Below are 22303 nucleotides of genomic sequence, written 5' to 3'. Positions count from 1 at the left end.
TACGATAGTTTGTTATTTAATTTAATTACAAAATGAGGAGAACTTATAGGTCGAAAAAAGAAAACGGAGGCTGTTTAGATCCTCGAGATGTTATACTTGCAATGGACTCTAAGAGCTCTGTATTTGATGCTTTTTACATCAATAATATTAAACAAACCAAACGAGACCTATCCATAGGCCCATCAGTACAATTTGCAGCATCAAATAGAGTTCGTAAACGGAAATATGTGAAAAGACTTAAAGAACAAGAACCTGTAATAAGAGAATCGGGTTCAACAACTGCGTTTCTAACCCCGGATAAATCTTTTCGTGTCAATAAAGCACCAGATTTATTTGACCAACTTTTGAACTCAACCATTGAAGGACCAAAAGTGGAAACAGTAAAACATATTTCCAATGGGAGCATACCGTGAGTACTTCAAACTTAATTTATATCTTACAGTGGAAAATACGACAGCTTTTTTTATCTAGATATTATTTATACTAGTAAGCTAGCTTTAAGCTAAGCTAATAAGCTTCGAAATTAAATATATTCGAAACTAGCTATTTGAATTACATGGGACAAATGGCTCTAATTTACACTAAGTCTAGATTGAATTGAATTTGCTTCAGAAAGTTTCTTTTTTTTTTTAATTTTTTTAAGTAATGAATTTCTTTATCAAATCTTAGAACTACAGTCTAAGATCACTTCTTAGTTGTATATATATCACTTCATAGATCTTAGTTGTAAAGAAACTGTTTGAAAAGCTTACTAAACATTAGTTTGTTGTTTTTAATCCTGTCTAGATAGTTGGATGTTAGTATGACCAAGATCCAATAAGTGGAGCTCCATGTCTTATAATAAAAATGAGTCCTGTTAAAAAAAATACAGTATTAAATATCCTTAAAGATTTCTTCATCTCAATTAATATGTCAAAGGCAATGTAATGATCAAAATAATTAACTAAACTAAATTATATTTTAAGGAAAGGAAGAACATATTGCAAACACAAATCATTAAAAAAGCAAAAAATTAATTACTCTAGTGGTGACAGCACAGGTATAATATGTTACACTATATCAATTTCAATAATTCTGTAAACATATAAATCTCTACTAATATGTATATGTATTTTTTAGACTCTGAAAAAGAAAACTCTGCGAGTAGCATAAAATATAACACAACACAAAATACTTCAGATGTTCTAAGTCATAAATTATTAATAGAAAAAGAGTATGAAAAAAGCCTACATTGTGATGAATCAATAGCAGAAATAGTCAATAACCTATCTTTATTTAAGGAATCCAAAGATAATATCTCCACAAGCCCTAGATGTCTATCTACAAAATCGAGACATTCTTGTGTAGTTGAAATTGCACAGAATTCTCCTTTATGTAGTACTCCATTTGTTGAGAAATATAGAGGCAAATCTATTTATAATTTTTCACCTATATCTATAAATCTTAATGATAGTCCTAATAGTATAAATATAACGAAAGAACATCTTGAAAAAAATAAAGAAGATAGTAGTGTTATTCTTGTAAAAGATGAATTAGTACCTGAATTTGAAAATGTTGAAGAAATTAAACAATATACCTTTAATGCAAACAAACAAAAGTCTATTAATGATAATAATGTATCGCATGAATTGCAATCTTCTCAACCAGCTAAAACTGCTACATTTAATACTTCTAAATCATGTCATAATTCTTTAGCTGAACAAAATGATTTACTGGAAACAACAGAATTAGAACCATTTTTGGGATTTTCAAACAGTGAAATTCCTAACAGTATGAAACTAAAATCAATCTCAAGCAAATGTAATCAATTTGAAAAAGATATTTCAATCTTAAATCCACCTATTGAAGTAGGCAACAATTCTAGCTCAAGTTTAAATGAAACTAAAACAGAAACAAGTAGTGTTAGAGAAATTGAAAATAATACAAGCACTGAAAAAATTAGTCCTTCTAATTCCAATTTGGAAAGTGATGAAAATGGATCTCTTTATGATACATGTAATAGTGAAGACTTTGATGATGATGAGGAGACATATAATAAACAAGCTTTAGTTATGATTGAAAGACTGAATGATTCCATTTTTAAAAAATATTATCATAAAATGCCATTTTTTTCTGATCATAGTATAAATGAAACAAATACTAGTCTGTCTGATGATCCTTTTAGTGATGAATATGCCAGTCTAGATGAAAATAAATCAGAAAGTGATAATGATATATCTAAACGAAAAAACATTTTACAGGAAGACAGTTTAAATAAAGGAATGGATGAGCAAGGCTTAGATAGTGACAACAGCTCAGATAGTAATAAACCTGAAGAGGAAGTTTTTATGAGTTTTGTAACAACAAGAAGACGTAATGAAGTAACAAATGATTCATTTATATTCAGCTTAGATAATTCTATGACAAGTGGTAGCAGTGGTGATATAGATAAGACTGTATTAAGTAAAGACAATGTCATTGAATGTGTTCAAAATAATGATGAAACTCTTATGGAAAATGGGCCAGTAGAAACAAATGTAGAATTTCAAAATGTTTCTAGTAATAATTTAACTGCAAAGGAAGAAATTGATGTTATTGAAAAGTATACAGAAACTGAATTCATACATTCACCAAAAGCAAAGAATAATTGCATATCAATAACAAATGGCAGTGTTAGTAGGCCATCTTTTAAAACAAGGAAAAGCTCATATTCAACAACTATTAAACCAAGGGTATCTCTCAAAGCAAATGTAAATATTGATTCTGGTTTAATCGATAAAAAAATTATGACAAGAAGAAGTTCGAGGTTGAATAGAGGAAGTTTTGATGTAAGAAAATCCTCTTTGAAGCCGGAATCAATATCTCCTAAGAATAGAACAGAATCAAGATCAAGAGACTTAACATTAAGTAATGTTACCATGATTGATCCGAAACAAGGAATAGTCTTACAACCAGGGAAGAGATGGGAAAGATCTTTAAGTATATACAGAAGAATGACCACCATGGCTGATCATTTTGATCACTCAATATTGGATGATGAACCTTTGAATACTAAAGGCAGGAAATATCGTCAAAGTGTGATCAGTACTATGGAAATGCAGGATCTAACAGGTAACTGTATGTAGATTCAATTATATTTTATAAAAGTTAATTGCTGTAAAAACAGGTTTTAATCTTTATTTGTTAAAAAAAAAATACAATGATTTGACATCATCAGTCAAAGTTTCAGTGTAATGTCAGGTTCATATTTTTATCTCATGTTTAATTAATATTTTCCTTTGATTTATTGATTTTTTTTATAATTACTTCAATATTAAATTACAGGTTCACTACACAATGAATCAATTAATAGTCGCAGAAGCACATTTGTGTCTAAACCTAGTAGATCTACTATTAGGATTGTAAGGGTAAGAATGTTTTTATTTTTTTTATTTTAGTAGGTATTTTATTGTTGTTTTTAAATAAAATAATTTTCTTTTAGGATTCCGATACTTCCAGGGCAAGCTTAGGCTCCACCTCCGTTTTTGAAGAATCACAAGGTATTCAAACTAAATTTGAATCTATTGGCGTAATCAATAAACTTTTAAAGACGATAAGTGTATACCTACTTTTATATTTTTTCTATAAGTTACCTTAGGGTAATCGAAAAAACATGTTTGACTTTTCTTATGTAACAGAAAGAATAGAATCCTTCTAAATACTGTTACTTCGATTATGACGACTTTCATTATTGTTCTTTTACAAATCGCAAAATTTTTTTTTTCGAAAGCTAACGGTCATAATGATTATTTATTTTAAATAAATTATAATTACCATTGATAACATATATTTCATGGTCACGTATCTATGTCACAAAGTAGTACGGATCAAATATATTAATTTATCTCTATGTCAATTACACATATAATGTATTTAGTTAACCCCGATTAATATAATTACGTAAATTGCAAATTATATTCATAAAAAATATGTAGTAGAAATTTTTAGATATACGGGCAACACTGACACAAAAATTAAATATAAGTTGTAGCATCTGGTTTTTGTCGTCTGTGCTAAATTCATTCACGGAAGCAGACGCTATAGTAGTGTCGCTGCCATTGTAATTCATTTTTATTTTTTGTTATTAACAAGTTAACGCTGTAAATTAACTTTAAGCAGTGATTTTAATAGCTACTATTGAGAATCAATAGTAGGACATTTTCATAAAGTGCTAATTTTTGACTCGGACATTTTGACTGCCATTTGTTATCCCTAACGGGATAATAGCTTGGTTCTGCGCCTTTGTTCATCTAAAGTGTCGAAAGCAGAGTGCATGCATCTTTCTCTGCAATACACAGGTTTGATATTTCATTAAATTAAGTTTTTAAGACATGTTATTGTTCGCTTGCGTGGTTTCACCGATTCTACGTAACGCGATTACTCATAGGGAAAGTTCGTCATTCACTTCCTAGTATGTCATTACGGAGAATCGAATGCATCCATGTTGTTTGTTATTTCAGGATTTTTGACCGAAGACTGTGATGATACGATTGTTGAGTTATCAAAACTCTCGATTGCCGACTCGGAACACGAGGTCACGGTATTAGAAAAATTTCATGATACGTCGAATCGTTTTGCGACCGCGCGCGATTACGTCTTGCGACGCTGCAATCAAACAGACGTTATACTGTTTGATGAATGCTATCCAGATACGTGAGTACTCTCCTTTGTTTATTTAATTACCATATTAATTGTGCATGTATGTAGCACTATATTATTGTGAGAAACGTTTATATTACACGGTTTACTAGGTCAAGTCGAAAGCAAGATGGTGGATTTAGTAGGAACACATGTTATTTTTCTTTACAATTATTACAAAATGTTTTTGTATATTTTCTTTTGTTTTACTTACTAAAACATAATATATATATTTTAAAAGTCTTATATATATAATAAATCATACAATTAGTTAAATATTGCTTAATGTGTTATTAGGATTGATTAATTAGCTTTTGTTACAGAATTGCAAATACCCTCAGTACCTAATTAGTCTTTAAATTTTAACAATAAATAATTGTTTTAATGTAAATAACAAAGTCTGTTGTTTTTCGTATTGTTTACGCCCAACTTAATTCTTGTGTTTGCTTACCGAAATAATATTATAAAGATTCCATTGATAAAAAAACAGATGTAATTCTATCATCTGTGTGTCTGCATTTTACTCTGTATCTAGTGTAATTATTGTCTTAGTCTTAACAGAACACTATAGTTATTGATAGTTAATTTGTGGGAGTGCATATATATATATATATATATATAAAGGAATCAAAATTTAAATAGTATGTATTGTTAAACAACCTTATTTTTTTGTTATGTTGATTCATAATATTTATGTAATCGAAAACTAGGTAACTTATAACTACAAAAAATAATGTAGTCAATTGTGTTTTTTTCTTTCGCAGAGTCCTGAAGAATTGCCGCAAGATCGGCGAGGGTGTATATGGGGAGGTATTCCTGTGGCGAGCGGGAGATGGCAGAGCTCGTGTTCTAAAAATTGTTCCTATAGCTGGCAACATCAAGGTCAATGGAGAAAATCAAAAGGACTACCACGAAATTATATCTGAGATTGTGATTGCTATGTAAGTAATATTTGCTTAAATTGCTTATACTAACTTACACATTACTCATTGCAAAGTAATTAATTATGAAACATGAAGATGAACACACTCCATACGTTCTTAATAAATTTTATTGTTTATAGACTGAATATTTTATAAAAGGGAAAACATGTTGTTTTTCAATATACAAAACAATATAATATACATCCCATAACAAAACAAAATAGTTAAAAGGTTTTTGTTTTGATATTATTATTTATTATTATTTCACTTTATGTGTTTGTCTAATAATATTGCAATAGTTTTCTAGTTCTAGAATTATTCTGACACAACAATTCTATTTATTGGTCTTTAAATTGAAGCAGAATTGGTTAGTATTGATTATCATTTGAGATGTAGTGAATATAGCTAAGACAGAGGTGAAAGGTGTTTGTTAAATTCTGACCTCTCTTACTGTTATCATCCCTGCTCCTAACACAATTTATGCTTTACTGTATAGCCTATTCCAATTGAAGTAGGAATAAAGATTTAGACTTGGATTTTCATATTTCATGAGACTAATTTAATTTTGATTAATATACTTTATTTATGATGTTGCTCTATACTACTACGCTTAACTACTCCAATTTAATTATACTTACATGTTCTGATAAGTTTCCTCAACATTCAAAATGCTATTTGTCACAATTCCATACTGTATATCACATATTAACAAGCCCTCGACCAATGATATAGCATCAATTGTTGTTTTTGGTATTTTATCCTCTTGTGGTTGGAATAGACTTTAGGTAAAAATAGGTATACTAGTTATCTAAAACAGGCACCCTAGTATTAGGGCGTTACATAAGCTATGTATTTGACCCTTATTCAAATTTTTATAGTTATCAAGACTTTTACTACTGAGATAAATTAAATTATTTCTTACAACAGCATTTATTTAAGATAGACATTGCTGCAAATGTTGTTATCTCTCATATAAAAAATGTTTATCTTTATTTCATTACAAACAGATGGTAATCTACTCTTAAAAGAACAAAGAATTCCATAACATGGTCATTCAACCTGATCACTCGTCTGTCTCTGGCAAATGTCCCAAATTTAACTACAAATATTGTAATGTATATCTTGTGTTAAGCATCTTCCTATCGAAATTACCAACTGATCTTTCCCACCAATCTGTAGAAAATTTATTAGAATAAATTCAAACCCTTCTATTAATATATCTGTTGATTCTCTTGTTTGCAAATTATAAATAAAATTGAGAGGTCTTGAAATATTGCTGTCTCTTTTTAATGTGAGGAGTTAAAATAGGAATAGCATAGGAAGTCTTAGTTTTATCTAATAATATTTAGTTAATGTACTTTGGCAACAGTTTTGTTTCTTACTTTGATGGTTTACAACCGTATCTTTGTAACCAAAACAAATTGGAAAGCATCCAAATTATTATATCAACATGGTAACATTGAAATATTTGAGTAATATTATACTAATCTAATAACATCTCTTATATTTCTAGGGAATTGAGCGGACTGCGCGCTCCTATAGCAGAAATTGAAAAACATTTTAATGAGGGGAAGAGTGTCGAAACTTTGGATTTACATTCTGTAGAGAATGCTACAGATGTTTTTAATGAGGTCAGCATATATTTCTATATATTTGTTTAATCAATCCATGTCATATTTTACAGAAAGATATTACTTAATTTTCGAGTCATAACATATTATTATTATTTTATCTATAAATCGTGATCAAATATTAATTTGTCATCTTTATTATGATAATAGGATATCATTTATAACAACTGGTATCTTTACCTGTTATAACAAGATTGAACTGATATTTAAATGTTTTGTGATGAAAAAACGTTAATAATATACAACAAACAAAACCAGCACAAATATAGTTAACATGCATTATAATGAATCATTCATTCACATTGCTATCTACTGATTGTCAGCATATTAAAATTATTATATGATAAGAAATATAGGGCAGACAGATCACAACACCTTATCTATACAAATTTGCAAATTTAATTTATGACAATTATATTTCTACATACTCAAGGTAAAATTTATATTATGATTCTTAATGCAGATATATTTGCAGTCATAAAATTGTCTGGTTGAACTGCTTGATTTATTATTATTAGGGTTATTAGTGGATTGAAGTGATATAAAGGTTACCAAATTTTAAGTGGATTTAGTTACTGTTTTATTTTTTTTTGCACACTATGTTGCTTATATTATTAAACTAAGCATAGCAGGTGAATAATTACATATGTATTATCTAAATTATGATTTGAACATAGAACACAAAGCATTGCATCAAAAGCCCACCCTTTATACAAGACTCATACACCCATTATTAATAATATTAAAAGTTACAGTGCATAGTTGTCCCATTGTTGAAGATAAGATGCATTACTGTTAAGTAGAAGAATTTCAATGTCTTTTTTAAACACAATGAAATAAATCTTAAATTTATTAAATAGTAAAGAATTGCATTTATCATGCATATTAATGTTGTTTATAATAAAAAAAATATATAATAAATAGATTCAATGAAATTCTTAAGTTTTAAAAGTGATTTAATTCTAACAATTTCTATCAAGTTTTAAAGTAGTAAGACACACATTTCGATTGTTTCAGATCGGAATTTGTCTGAATTGATAAGTGGATTCTGTTTTTTTTTTCTAGGTTATCTATCTTAGCTTATCTTTTCAATAGTCTGATTTGTGTTTTTGTTTAAGATCTAAGCTATATGTACATTACATTAGTCAGATGAAAATAAGTTAATAATTTTCCAGGTTTTAGCAGTGCGTTGTGTTTACGGTAGCTATCCATCCCGTCTTCTTGACCTTTGGGATCTGTATGACGAGTGCAAGGGGTCAGAGAACGACAACCCAGCCATCTTGCCGGTTGACCAGCAATATATTGTACTAGAGTTGGCCAACGCTGGTCAAGACTTGGAGAGCTATCAATTCACCAACGCTGAACAGGCATATGCACTATTTAAACAGGTTAGCAATAATTATTCTTTTAGTTTGCTTGTCTTAGCTTTACCTGTTTTTTTTTCTATATTGTATTTTTTGTTTAATCATATTAAATAAAATCAATAGTCTAAGAAAGTCTTAACACAATTATTTGTGAGTTGTACAAATTAATTAATTTAAAATTAACAATGAAAAGAGATTCAGTGATTTGTTTTTTGCTAAAATGCATATAAAAATGCTTCAAATTATCATTTACTAATCCTATTATAACAAATAAGTGTATATTTTGGTTTATTGAAACTGTTTTAGCTCTTTTAATGTTTTTAATTAATTAAAATTGTTGTAAATTATTATTATTTTTTAAAAAGTTCGTCGAGTTTATTTAATAACTCAAAATATGATTAAAGAAATTGACATATAAAAATCATTTTCAGTTATCATTAACTGACTAGTTTATAATATATAAAAATTTAATGTATAAGAAAAAGAAATCTATATCTGTTCCAATCACAAGGGGAGAAGAAAAGAAAATAAACAATTTTGACATTGAATAGATATAAGCATTGCTCAAGATCTTGAATAAGCTTTGGTATTTTGTGTTATTTATGTAGCCGAAGTTGTTATCGGAAATTTGGAAGTAAGATTAAAGTAGAAATAAATAGTCAAGTGGAATAGTTTTGTGTCACATTTAAAGATATATCAATCAAGAACTGTCTTTAGTGCATAATATAATATAGCATTGTTAACATGTAATATCTTACTATGTATCTTTACTCCTTCTTTGATTGGAATACAATACAAGTTTATGGATATGTCAAAAAAGTAAATGTACGATGTATTGTTCATTTTTTTTTTATTAGTCTTGTGTTTGTTTTTGTATGTTGTTTCTTTTTTTTTTTTCAGCATTATTGTCTGCATGAAGTTTTTAGTGAGGACTTCTTCGGATGATGAGTGATTATCTAGTGTCAAGTTTCATATCCTTGACTAGATTTTCACTTATCCTCTGCGGTTGTCGCGCCTGCTTTTTTGTTGCGAGTTTTAATTATTTTTTTTTATTATACGTATTGACAATGTTGCATGATCTTCTTAATGTATTATTATAATTCTATTTTAATATGATTTATTTCTTTATTGTAACATTTAAGTGTAATAGATTAGTAAAATAATATGATCACTTTTTTTTTTTTAATTTATTAAGAATAATTTCATAAATTGTTTAGGTTATTATTTTCTGTGATAGTATGTATAATTAGAAAGTAAATTAGTGATAACTAAAAAAAATATATAATCAAACTATATTAATGTTATTTTCTAGGTCGCATTCGGTCTAGCAGTTGCCGAGGAGGCTTATCAATTCGAACACCGCGATTTGCACTGGGGTAACGTGCTCATATCACCTACTGATCAGAAGGTAATCATTGCATTAATTTAATTATTAGGTAATTCAATTTTGGTTGTTTTATTCATAAATAATCACTCGTCATATTATTATTTATTGATTATAAAATTAATGAAGTGATCATGTCGGTAGACAGACATTGCTTGATTGTTTCAATATGAGTCGTTAATCAAAATAACTCGTATAATATATTTGAGTCACGAATATGAGTGATAAAATTTACAATATATATTCTCGTGGAGGAATGAGGAGTGTCGAAAGAGTTCTGAAATACTATTAAGGTTATATTAAACAAATAATATAGTGATAAAATATAATTTTAATCATATTTTAATCATACGATCAGTTTCAAGACTGCACACGTCGGGGATTAAAAGAGGTACGGTAGTTGGCTTTTGAATATTCCATTTGCAATGAACGAATGTAAAGTTACCCTCACGGGACACATAACATAAGTATTGAGTATGAGTAATACGAGAGCCGCCCGAGCCAGTAGTACGACTAAGAGTGGTGCCCGTGCCGTTGCAGTTCGCGACGTTCGTGGTGCGCGGGCGCGCGTTCCGCGTGGCGCGGCGCGGCGTGGCGGGCGCCGTCATCGACTACTCGCTGTCGCGCGCGGCGCTGCGGCTGCCGGCCGGCGGGCGCGCCGAGCTCTACAACGACCTGGCCGCGGACGACGGGCTCTTCGACGCCGTGGGCGACTACCAGTTCGAGGTCTACCGCCTCATGAGGGAGAAGCTCGGGTTCGTGTCGCCGGGCTGCATACCACTGGCCCGTTTGCTATATGATGTTTTTATTAACCCCGATGACCCCGATGCTAAATTATTAAAACAATACCATTTATTCATATTTCTTGTACTATGTTTCTTTTTTCCCTACCGGTTGTGTATAAAGCTTGATTCACCATTTTTTCGTGGTTGAAAACTGCCCGATATTTATCGTACTCTCTCTGTTACAGTAACGATTGGAAGAACTTTGAACCGTACACAAACATCCTCTGGCTGCATTACACTGTGGATAAAATGATAACGTCCCTTCGTTACACGAGGACTAACACTAAGATACATAAACACTACATTGCCAAGCTGAAGGAAATAAAGAATCGAATCTTGGACTACGGCAGTGCGGTCCAGTACGTTCTCACCGACAACGAATTGTAAAACGAATTATATTATTCTAGATGAACGAAATTAACCTCATTCGTAATTTAAATGTATTTTTCATGTTTAATAATTCAAAATGGGTGACATTACACTAAGCACTATTTGCAATTGTTATAAAAATATTCCTGACATAAAGAATTGCATTATTATTAATGTATATAGAAATATTTGCTTTGATAAATTTGTTGATGTAGTTGACATTAAAGGGGTTATTTATGAGATTGTTATCGCATTCATACACATTCAGCAGAGAGGGGCCTTCTTAAATAAGGTAGTGCCTTTCAAACATAAATACATATACTATATACTAACTTGTTGTTTTATTTCTAAATCGAAACTGTTACACTATTTAAATGGAACTGTAAACACAAATGTTAATTAGACGATAATGCGTCCTGCTTTTAATTAAAAATGGATATACAAGATATTGTTACGAGACTAGCCCTAGCCTCCAATACGGTGCTACGTCATAGGATATCATAATTAATAATATCATTAATAATGTCACATTATTATTATTATTACAATTATTATTGTAATTAATTGATCAATAATTTGTACAACTTTAGTTGATATTATTTTATAACATTTAATACTGGCATGTATCAAACACTATTTCTTATTTTAAAAGTGATTGAGCTGTCATAAGGAAAAACAATTGGATGATTGTGGGCATTGTAAAAATATAGAGAGAGATTGAAACATAATGGTACAACATAATATTATTTTGCCATCCCGAACTACTGAAACTACAATATATATATTCTGAAACTATAAATGAGCATAATATAATATTAACTTGTGTGTAAGGGCACAAGGCACATTAAGGTGCAGTAATTTGTGCTGTGCAACGCACCGCGCATTACAGCATTACGAGGCCTTGGGTCTTAACATGTTGACTAAAAATTTAAATTTTCACTATCTTCAAAGCTTCGTATATTTGAGAAAAGTAGTTCAGGATTCAAGACCTTAAGTTTAGTTTGTTCCAACTATAAGAGAATTAAATCAAAGATATTGATTGATCTTTAATAATTATTATGTATTCGGATGAAATGGCTTTTTGATTGCCGGTGAAGCTTTTATTAGTTACAGTAAAATTAAAGTGGAATAGTGTTATACTATAAATAATGATATATTAATCAAAAGGCGTAATTGTAGTGAACGATATGACGCAGCTATGAGTTAGTTTCATGTAATATGTAAATCTAAGTTTTGTTTATCTTTAACCCTTCGATTGGAATAGAATATTAATAGCAATAAAATACCGAGAATCTTATAAATCTATTTGCTCAGGCGCGCCCTTGCACATTAAATATTATCCAAATCATATGACAAATATGATTTAATTTATATTGTTTTGCATTTCTTACATCTGTCACTATCGTATAGGCATGAACTTCATCGATTTATGATATCGGATGTGAAATGGATATTTAGATTAAATATCGATGTTGACAACCGATTTTACACGTTGCCCTGTCTTTGTTTAACTTTTCATTGTACGGTTTGTGGGAAAGAGATGAAATTAAAACCGATTACGATATCAGATTCGTCTCATCTCTCTCACAGACTGGTTACCGTAAAGTTACACAACAAGACGAATGTTTCATGCATTTAATGTTATCCTACTTTGAATGCATTGACGTATCAGAAATATATTCATTGTTTTTTAGGTGTGGTGAAAACGGTTACCTGTCAAAATAGAATCGATGAAATCTGATATTCCGACGACATTCGATTTTAGATGTGTATCGAACAGATGCGCTGTATCGTAGAACATCTTACAACCACGAGAGGAACTCATACTAATTAAGCTTGTAAATTAGCTGGGAGGGTCACGCCTAGGGTAAATGGATCTATGATACGACCCATAACAAAGAGAAGAGGTACGATCTACGTCCTACTACTCCCAGTAATGCTCACGAGTCGACCGCTACAGAAATACGACGCTGTTTACGTGCTCTGGCCTAAATATATCTTATGTTTGGCTTAACTACTATCTACACGATTAAATAATAGACATATATTTATTAGAATGAGAACTATCTGTCCGTTCCTGTTAATTCTCCAACAAACTACACGTTACTAAAACGCAGTGATTGTATACTCGTCACACTCAACTGATATGAATATTTTTTATAAACCAAGTCAATACGGCGTCGCTTATCTATTCTTTCTCACTCACATCCTATTGCTATCTTTTTGTTATGGAATTGGTAGGTGGACGGGCAAATGGACCATTTGATGGTAAGTGGTGATCACCGCCTATAGACTTTGACGCTCCTAGAAATATTAACCATTCCTTACACCGTCAATGCCCCACCAATCTTAAGAACTAAGATGTTAAGAGGGCTTATTCCATTTGCCGCCTGTCGATTCCTGTAATCTTTAAGCCTGTTGCGTAAGCGTATATAATCACAACTGCTATAGTCAAGCCAATCGATAAAACATCGTGATGCTGTTCTTTTATTTATTCCATATTTTTTTCTATATATTATTATATTATTTCGAATTATATAGAAAAAAAATTACATACAAATCATAATAAATTACTGAAATAGTAACCGTAAATTTATATAATACTATTTTTGTACTGCAGAAGAGGGCTATTCGTGCAATTTATAACCTGGGCCCAAAAGATTCGTTAAGAGGTAAATTTAAAGAAATTAAAATAATGACTGTCGCTTCTCAATTTGTTTTTGATAATGTTATGTATGTACGCAAAAACATAAATGATTTTCCCAGAAATTGTGACGTACATTCTATTAACACTAGGAACAAGAATAAACTTGTTACTCCAAGTACCCGATTACACAGGGTTAGTAACTCTTTTTAGGGGCAATGTATACGTTTTTACAACAGGATCCCAGAAAACGTTCAAAATTATTCAATTATAAAATTCAAAAGAGTCGTTAAAGAGCGTTTGTGTGCTACAGGATATTACAACACTAATGACTTTTTAGTTGACTGCACACCTTGGGAATGAAATGATCGCCTCCAGGCTGTTTTAAATAACTAAAATTGTAAATGGAAAATGGTTAAAAAAAAAAAAAGAAAAATATATATATCCCGCTGAGTTTCTTTCGCCCGTTCTTCTCAGGTCCGAGGTGCTAAATTCCGAACCGGTGGTAGATTTTTGACAGTCAATAAGCAAGTGTAAACACTTCTATATTGAATAAAGATTTTTGACTTTGACTTTGATTTTTACTCTTTGAGTATTTTAATTTTCAAATTTTGCTGTAAAACTTTTAGTCCTACTTTTGTACGATACGCCATTTCTACAAAAAAAACTTATTGTCCTATCCTTGACAGACATTGGTACTCTAATTATAAATGGCAACTAAATTATGAGTATGTCCTTGAATAACTCAGACTATAAAATATATATTAGTAGCAATACCAACGCTTTACTCAAATTTCAAAGGTATGTCACAATTCCAATCCCACCTAACAATGTTCTCTAAGAATGCCTCGTATGTATATTAATAATTTAATATACCTCTAAGTATGTCTATATTACAATTTTAACAAGCGTAACTTTCATTCCATTTAAATGTTATCGTGTAAGACATGTTTTACACAAGCCGAAGAAAAAAAAAAGTTTTTTTCGTCGTCGTTCTGTTCTGGTTTTTAGAGTAGTTTTAATTTTACGTAAGTAAAGTGTGTAAATTTCCCCCTGCTGGGCTAAGCAATCTGCTCCTCAAGTGAATGCATCAAAAGCTTATTGCACGCATACCGTGTATCATAAGTTGGATATGACAGATTACATACATATGACAGATTTGTATCCAAACCATACAGGTTAATTCATTATATTTTATTTTATGCTAGATACATAACGATCGTATTACAAATAAAATAAGCCCATAAAATATTAATGGTGCTACCCTGGGCTTGAACCTACAATCTTCAATTTAGATTCCCATCCACTGGACCGTAGTATATTGATGGTATTATAAAAAAATTACTGTTCAGTAATTAAGAATATTATATTTATGCAAACGAGCCTTTATATGTCACATATTTGAGAAATGCTAAGAATTGTGAGTTTTGTATTGTATGTGTATTTCTCCATGCTATGATTTTAGTGTCCATTTTAATCTGTTACAATTAATACCATTGCCTCACTATGAAAATCTCTTTAAAAAAAACTAGTGTCAAATTATTACACGAAATTATCAATCGTTTTCGCACATTATTTGCCAAATGCTAGTTTACTTATAATAATATACATTTAGAATAAGAGCGACAAGACGACGCTTTTATTTGTTATAATAACGGTTAATGATTTATGTTTTAACTGTGTCTTAGTGTTATACACAACTATAATTTAAAAAAAAAAAACTTATAGTGGACGAAATTTTATGCATTTCCCATTTTTTTATTTCACTTGATATATTTAAAATGCAGGCTAGCAACGATTCACTATCAGGTATGTAATAATATGGACATTATGAGGAAATATAATTTCAAAGACACTGCCTTTTTTGTATCGTATTGTTTGTTTTAGTTCTTACACCAAATATAAGTGGATCGCCAGCTGTTTTATTAACTCCTGGACGTACAAGAAACATCGCTCAAGATATGGAAGCGTTAAGGCTTTCTAGACAAGACAATCCATATTTACAGGTATTCTATAAACCATACATAATGGTATAAAAGTTACTTATTTTAACATGTTATAACTGTTTATGTAACAATTACAGCAAGTTATGGCTAGCAGAGAGAGTTTAATTGAAAGCCATGCGGAAGAATGTGAATCAGACGATACAATACTAATGTCACAGGTAAATTTGATTTATTTAAAATTCATAGAAAACTGTGGAACTAAAGTCCCAACTGCAATGAGTAAACTTATGAACGATATATGTAATGTAACAATTATATACTATGTTTGGTTACTTTTTATTGCTCATCTTTCTCATTTTAATAAAGAGAAAATATATAAATAGATAGTTTATATGATGAAAAATAAAAATAGATTACAATTTACAATGAAAAAAAAAGCACTAGCTAGTTTTACAGTATTTGCATAAGAATAGTGTTGGGAAATGGGTTGACAACATGGTCAAAACAAAAAGTGTGCGTCCCTGGCTTAATGTAAATTTCTTAATGAATGAGTTTATACAACATCCATTCTCCTGCCCTGATCGCAATTTTACTTGGGGTTGGTGCAGCATGTCTTCTTTTTCCATATTTCTCTGTCAGACATCATCTCACAAGTAACATTCTTTCTAACCATATTGTCTTTCACACAATCCATCCATCGTTTCTTGGGTCGTACCCTACCTCTATATCCATCCACATCCATTCTCAAAACCTTTCTCACAACATGGTCCTCATTCCCCCGCATAACATGCCCATACTAAGACAGCCAGTTGAATGAGTGTAATAATTATGATATATATTTTTTGATGAAAAGTCATGAATTTTAATTGTAGTTATATAAGTTCTGGAGTGTGTATATATATAAATAAGTATCTTTGCTTCATACTTTATATGAAGTTTATCGATGTGATCACAAAAAAATGAACAACACTGCTGTGCTATGACCACTTTTTGTTAAGAATTCTTGGAGTTAATTCACTTAAATATAATTAAAGTCACTTTAAATATCTCATTATATGGAAGATGTTATAATATATAATATAATAGCAGAAATTATTAAATTTACTAGAAATTATTTTTGTGATAATTTCAGGAGTTTGGCAGTGCAGCTTTAGATTTCGTCGAAGATGATCCCATGACCCTTAAGGAGGTCCACGAACACTTAATACGATCACCACCACCGACAAGTTGTTGGCCACACGGTATGAAAGCTATTTTAATTATTTAAGATAAAGTTAATTTAATAAATACTTTTTCAAAACCTTGCATCATTTTATTGCTTTTTATTACATTTTTTATGCCAGTGTTAACATGTTTTACTATAATGCAAGACTAATCATAATTATTATTTAGACGAAAATCCTTTTAATATATAGACATATTAATACTAGTTAATCTTAATAATGAAAATAACAATTATACATATAATGTATTTTAATTTTGGTCTGGTGCTGAAAGAGCAGAGCCTTTACTTTTGTAAATCTGTATAGAAACAATGAACATAGGTTTAATATATATTTAATATGGTTATATATTAATAATTATATATATATTTACATGTGCCTTGGCCCTTTTAGTACCAGGTCGCAGAAATAAATTTAACAATTATAAAAAATTTAATTAAAACAATTAATTTGCTAGTATTTTCTTGTATTTCCAGTGAAGTTAAGTGTTAAGTGAAGTTAAGATTTATAGTCAGTAAAAAACTAATTGCGATTAACATTTTGAAATGAAAGTAGAGATATGGCGATATAAGCATTAAGGGGTAGGATATTGTAGCATTTAAATGACTTCCAGCTTTTGTTTTTAATGTTGCTAACTTTCAACTTTCTTCACAATGTAACTGTATAAAATGTATTAACAAATTAACTTGTTCCCGCTGCTTGGATGAAGACTCACTGTCGTACCGCGCATCCAGTGCGTTCGACTTCGCAGACACACCCGTCTCGTATAGTGCTTACTCGGTCAATTCCCAGGAAAAGGTTACTAACTTATTACGTGCCATCCAGTGATGTTCGCAATTGTCTTGTTTGCAGCTTTGCATGTTTGGTGTTGGTTGACTGTTGTTAGTTAAATGTGCGTAGTTTATTTTATGTCATTATGTATATAGTGTGTGTGTTTTTTTTTTAATTATTTTGATAAAAATACAATAGTTAACATTTTAAATTTTAGATAAAACTTTACAATTGATGGATAGATCATAGAACTCTTTTTACTATTATTACATTTTTTTTTTTTTCAGAAAATATGGAAAAATTTTCTTTGTATGACAGTAGACTTAGTTTATTGTTTTAGTGTAATTAAAAAAAAAAAGAAGTCAATGACAATAGTTTTTTTCTAAATGTAATATATAAACACTGCACAGTTTATTTTTAAAAAAAATATACTTTAAATATAATAACACAATTATTAATAAATTCTTGAAATCTGTAGGATACATCGTTAAATTACAGTTACTTATAAAGATTATATTATATAATGTACACATGGTAGCACTCAGGGAGAATGTAGCTTTCTTTCTAGCAATATTTTTTTTATAATTGCATCATTACTTTCGGCGTTTAATCTTTTTATACAAACAAACAAATTTTTTTACCTTTTTATAGTATTAGTATAGATAACACACTATCGATAATTTTCTCTTATTTATTGTGTATTAAAATATTTTTATTTAGGAGTTGTTACCGTCACGTTCTCCACGCCGCGGTACCAGGAGTGAAGAATCGAAGAACAATAACACACCGAGTCGACCTCGGTCTTCTAGATCGGTTTCTCCTAGGTCACATGACCTGACCTTGTGTGGCCGTCCTTTGTCATTACCGGGTGGGTAGTACTAACAATATATCTGTTGCCTTGCGTATGACCTGTCACGTTTGGTCAGCCATAAAATCATACCAAATAAAAAAAAAATTGTTGGTATGATATCGCGCCTATTTGTTGTAAAATGTTGTTTATTTGGCTTTTTTCCTGTTATGGTTGGAATAGAGCATATATAAACATATAACGTCTAACGTCTTTCTTATTCTATTCTGAAGGTTCTTTATAGTTGCCCAGATCTCCCGTCCAGTCACTGGCAGCACTGATATGAGATAAAGTAACATTTCTGTCATTGCCTAACAATCAATTTTTTCTTGTGAAAATTTTAGTGCATAATTTTTTCAGTTATTTTATTTTAAATTAGTTTTATAATAAAAACAATTTTCGAAATAAACGTCAAAATTGAACTTATATTTCAGGTGAAAGTCATCTCCGTACTGCACTCAGTAAAAAACCAAATGCGCCACAGACGGACAGGTTTTCCATATTACAACATCCAAGACCTCTGCGACGGCCCCACACTAACCGCCGAGACGAGGACAGCGTTAAATTAGTCCAAGATTGCGACAAGTAAGGCAAATCATATAATTAAAAAAAAAAACAGGATGATTTTAGCTGTGCAACTATCTTGTGAACCACCTTGCTGTTTTATATAAGCAAGTTCCGTTGGAATACAACAGCAATGCAAGAGCTTGTAACATTTACGTGGAAATCCTTGCGGGGTGCAATGGCCTTGATTAAGGATTGTTGGGTAAAAATTGCAAGATGGAATTTATGCTCGATACATTTGTGTAAGAAAATACGACCCTCTATGCATTATTCTCGCAATAAATCATTTACCATCGCGTACATTATTGTGACGAATATCGTGGAGTTCGTGTGATGAACCTTCGTTTTATTATGTCGGTTGATAAATTTGTAGATGCTTGCTTTTAATGGTGCCCTTATTTTGTAAAGAAGTTACGTTGGAATTTAAGTAAATTTTTATTATACTAACTTATAAACATTTATTTTTATCTTTTGTTAAATATAAAATTAAAATTATAACGTTTAATATTATTAAGTATTATTTCTGAAAAAGTTTAGGCGCATTAATTATATGTAATTCCATTAAATATCGAGAGAGAATTAAATGATAATTAAGTATTAACATAAATATATTAAATTAATTTATTCAAACAAAAAATAAAATAAAAATACGTGATATTAAATTAAAGAAAGCTTGTAGAAAAGTAGACAATCTATTTTATTTGTTATGGCAACTTTTTGGCATTTTAGTATGCTGCGTCATTGAGATCTTTACTTATAGAGAAAAAAAAAAGTGGTATGTGTTACATAGATAACGAAAAAATCTTCAATAGTAATTACGCCCTGTGTTCAATATTACCTTTGACATGTTATTTTTTTAATTAAGAAAACGATAGTGTGAAAATTCACCCAAAGTTTGACGTTAATTGAAGTACAAACAGGTACACACTTATTTAATTTAAAAGCTTCAAAAATCGAATACCAGTGAATATTATGTTTATAATATGGTTTTTAAGAAAGTCATTCCCACAAAATTCGAACATAACAGTATTATAATAGTGAAATGGCTGAACCACGATCTTTTAAATAGAAGGAATTGATAATCATTTTAAGAATTGTATAAAACTATAAAAAAACATAAGTATTTTTAATTAATATTAGTATTGTCATAATTATTACATGTATATTATTATGTATTACTGAAAATATGTTTCAATATTGTATTGTTTTAAATATCTAACGGATTGGAAGCCAAAGGATTAGTGTATTTAATGTTACAAACACATTCCTAAATGCTCATCCTAGTATTAATTCCTAATGTAGTCAATGCGTAGATAATATTCGATATTCGAGTAATTTTGTCTTAGTGTTGCCAGATTTTTATAGCAAGAAATATATTTACTAGTGATGCGATACTGGTATCGATATTTTTCAAAAGTAAATATCTTATTAACTTATTTTCAATTTATAATAATATATCAATTACGTTTAGTCAATTATTTCACAATTTTTTTTTTTAATTATTGTCAATAGAGCAATAGCTTTGCTAGCTATTGCTTTGTTGACAATAAGTATCGGTATCAGATTCGATGACATTTCTTGTTTTTACAGACTCGAATGTTGCCCATTAAAAATTCAAGATGTAATCATTGAATATATTTAAAATATTTTAGTTTATAAAGAAGCGTATTTTCTTTTATAGTATATCTTTTTATATTATTGTTTATTATTTTTGTGTCTTAGGGCGGTTCCTCACCGGCATTAGTGATTACACCGCTTCATCCAACAACTGACTCGACTGCAGGCGAATGCTCAAAATCAAATTTTAGATTATTACAGCAAGTGCTGCCGGTGAGGGACCTGGGTTTTCCTGTGATTATTATTTATAATACGTATACTTAAATGTTTGAAAGATTTTAATATTATGGATTTGTTTATTAATTTGTTGTAATAAAAAAAAAACTTTTGTGTTATTTGTTAAAGATAAAAATCGGATAAATATTTTTATTTAAAATATAATATATATTCTTTTACATTTTCCCTTAATTTAATAAGGTTGAATATATAGTTTACTTCGTACATTATGTATAATTGTTTCTTTACAAACGTTCAATATTCGTGCTAATAGTGATAAGGCTAAAAGATTATTCCGTTTTGTAAATTAAATATGTATAAGGTAGTTTTAAAACTTACTTATATATTACATAAAGAGACCATTAAATATGTATAATATTTAAAAAAAAAATCTTACATTATATAAATAATAATAGGTGTTGCCATTTATTTTAATTTTATAAATTTTGTTTTTACGCACATCTAAACATTCCAAAGTAATTACAAATTTACCCTAATAGTAGTTATATTTGTCATTTTTTTGTGAATTATTGAGTAACTTCAATTTATTAAGGTGTTTCTGAGTTGTAATTATGGGAATATTTTGAAGTAAAACTTCTTTGGACGCGATTAGTAAATTTTCATGTTCGACGATTGCAACGTTTTCGTAAGTGTCGTATTGACGTAATAAAGGTTTCAGTGTTCACGTGTACTGAGTTGCACGCGCTTTATTTTATTTTTTTAAATTAAACTATAGTTAAAGACCACAGACAACCTATAGGGTGATCACGCGAGCTTACATGCGCAGAGACGCTGAGAATGTTGTGTTGTTTTATCTTTATAAATGTTAAGTTGATTTAAATACTCATTAGCGTTAAGAAAGTCGGTGTAGGATATTCGTAGATTAAAAATGGAAGCACAAATATATTGTAGTTGACACTAAAATTTAAAAAAAGGACCGTGGATTTATAATGCATTATATTTTGAATGAGTTTTTGATAAGTTTAGTCCAATTTGTTAATTAAAAATAATGACGATTTTAATAATAACCAAATAAAATAAAAATTAAATTCTAAAATTATGTAGTTTTTCCAGCCTCCAGATTTTTTGTATTTTTTTTGTTGTTTGTTTCAATTTTACATCGTTAAAATCGTGTATTGTTCCATCGCTGGTCGATGTTTTAATAATATTGATATTTGATTGTGTATGGAAATAAAATATAAACTGGATATATTGTTGTTTTTTTTTTATCCATTATTTGGTTACTCTGCTGAGAAGCGCTTTCTTCGTTTTTAATTATTGTTATATAATTCAAACCACTAATAATATTACTGAATTTAAGTATTCTAAGCAAAAATAAAAATTTCTTAACTTTGTTTCGGGA

At 29.8% G+C, this 22303-nt stretch overlaps 2 protein-coding genes across 3 annotated transcripts; both read left to right on the top strand.

Moving 5' to 3' along the window:
* The first annotated feature begins 1 nt into the window (after position 1).
* LOC125066715 lies at positions 2 to 11444 on the top strand. Of its 2 annotated transcripts, none has more exons than XM_047674947.1 (12): positions 2 to 409; positions 966 to 1039; positions 1120 to 3096; positions 3304 to 3386; positions 3461 to 3518; positions 4479 to 4671; positions 5421 to 5597; positions 7093 to 7210; positions 8386 to 8598; positions 9887 to 9982; positions 10499 to 10713; positions 10929 to 11444. In XM_047674947.1, the coding sequence occupies exons 1-12, from the start codon at positions 33 to 35 to the stop codon at positions 11128 to 11130; spliced, it is 3783 nt and encodes a 1260-aa protein (XP_047530903.1). In that variant the 5' UTR covers positions 2 to 32; the 3' UTR covers positions 11131 to 11444. The 2 variants fall into 2 exon arrangements, with proteins under 2 accessions (XP_047530903.1, XP_047530904.1); XM_047674948.1 differs by having other exon boundaries at positions 3 to 409; positions 1120 to 3090.
* A 3894-nt stretch (positions 11445 to 15338) lies between these two features.
* LOC125066771 lies at positions 15339 to 22013 on the top strand. Its single transcript, XM_047675034.1, has 8 exons — positions 15339 to 15565; positions 15644 to 15762; positions 15840 to 15920; positions 16835 to 16943; positions 17635 to 17723; positions 18417 to 18564; positions 18978 to 19128; positions 20830 to 22013. Exons 1-8 carry the CDS (start codon positions 15538 to 15540, stop codon positions 20849 to 20851), a joined length of 747 nt encoding a protein of 248 aa, XP_047530990.1. The 5' UTR covers positions 15339 to 15537; the 3' UTR covers positions 20852 to 22013.
* The last annotated feature ends 290 nt before the right edge of the window (positions 22014 to 22303 follow it).

The sequence above is a fragment of the Vanessa atalanta genome, chromosome 10, assembly GCF_905147765.1.
Source record: "Vanessa atalanta chromosome 10, ilVanAtal1.2, whole genome shotgun sequence".
Classification (NCBI taxonomy): domain Eukaryota; kingdom Metazoa; phylum Arthropoda; class Insecta; order Lepidoptera; family Nymphalidae; genus Vanessa; species Vanessa atalanta.
This window is presented reverse-complemented; position numbering and strand designations above follow the sequence as displayed.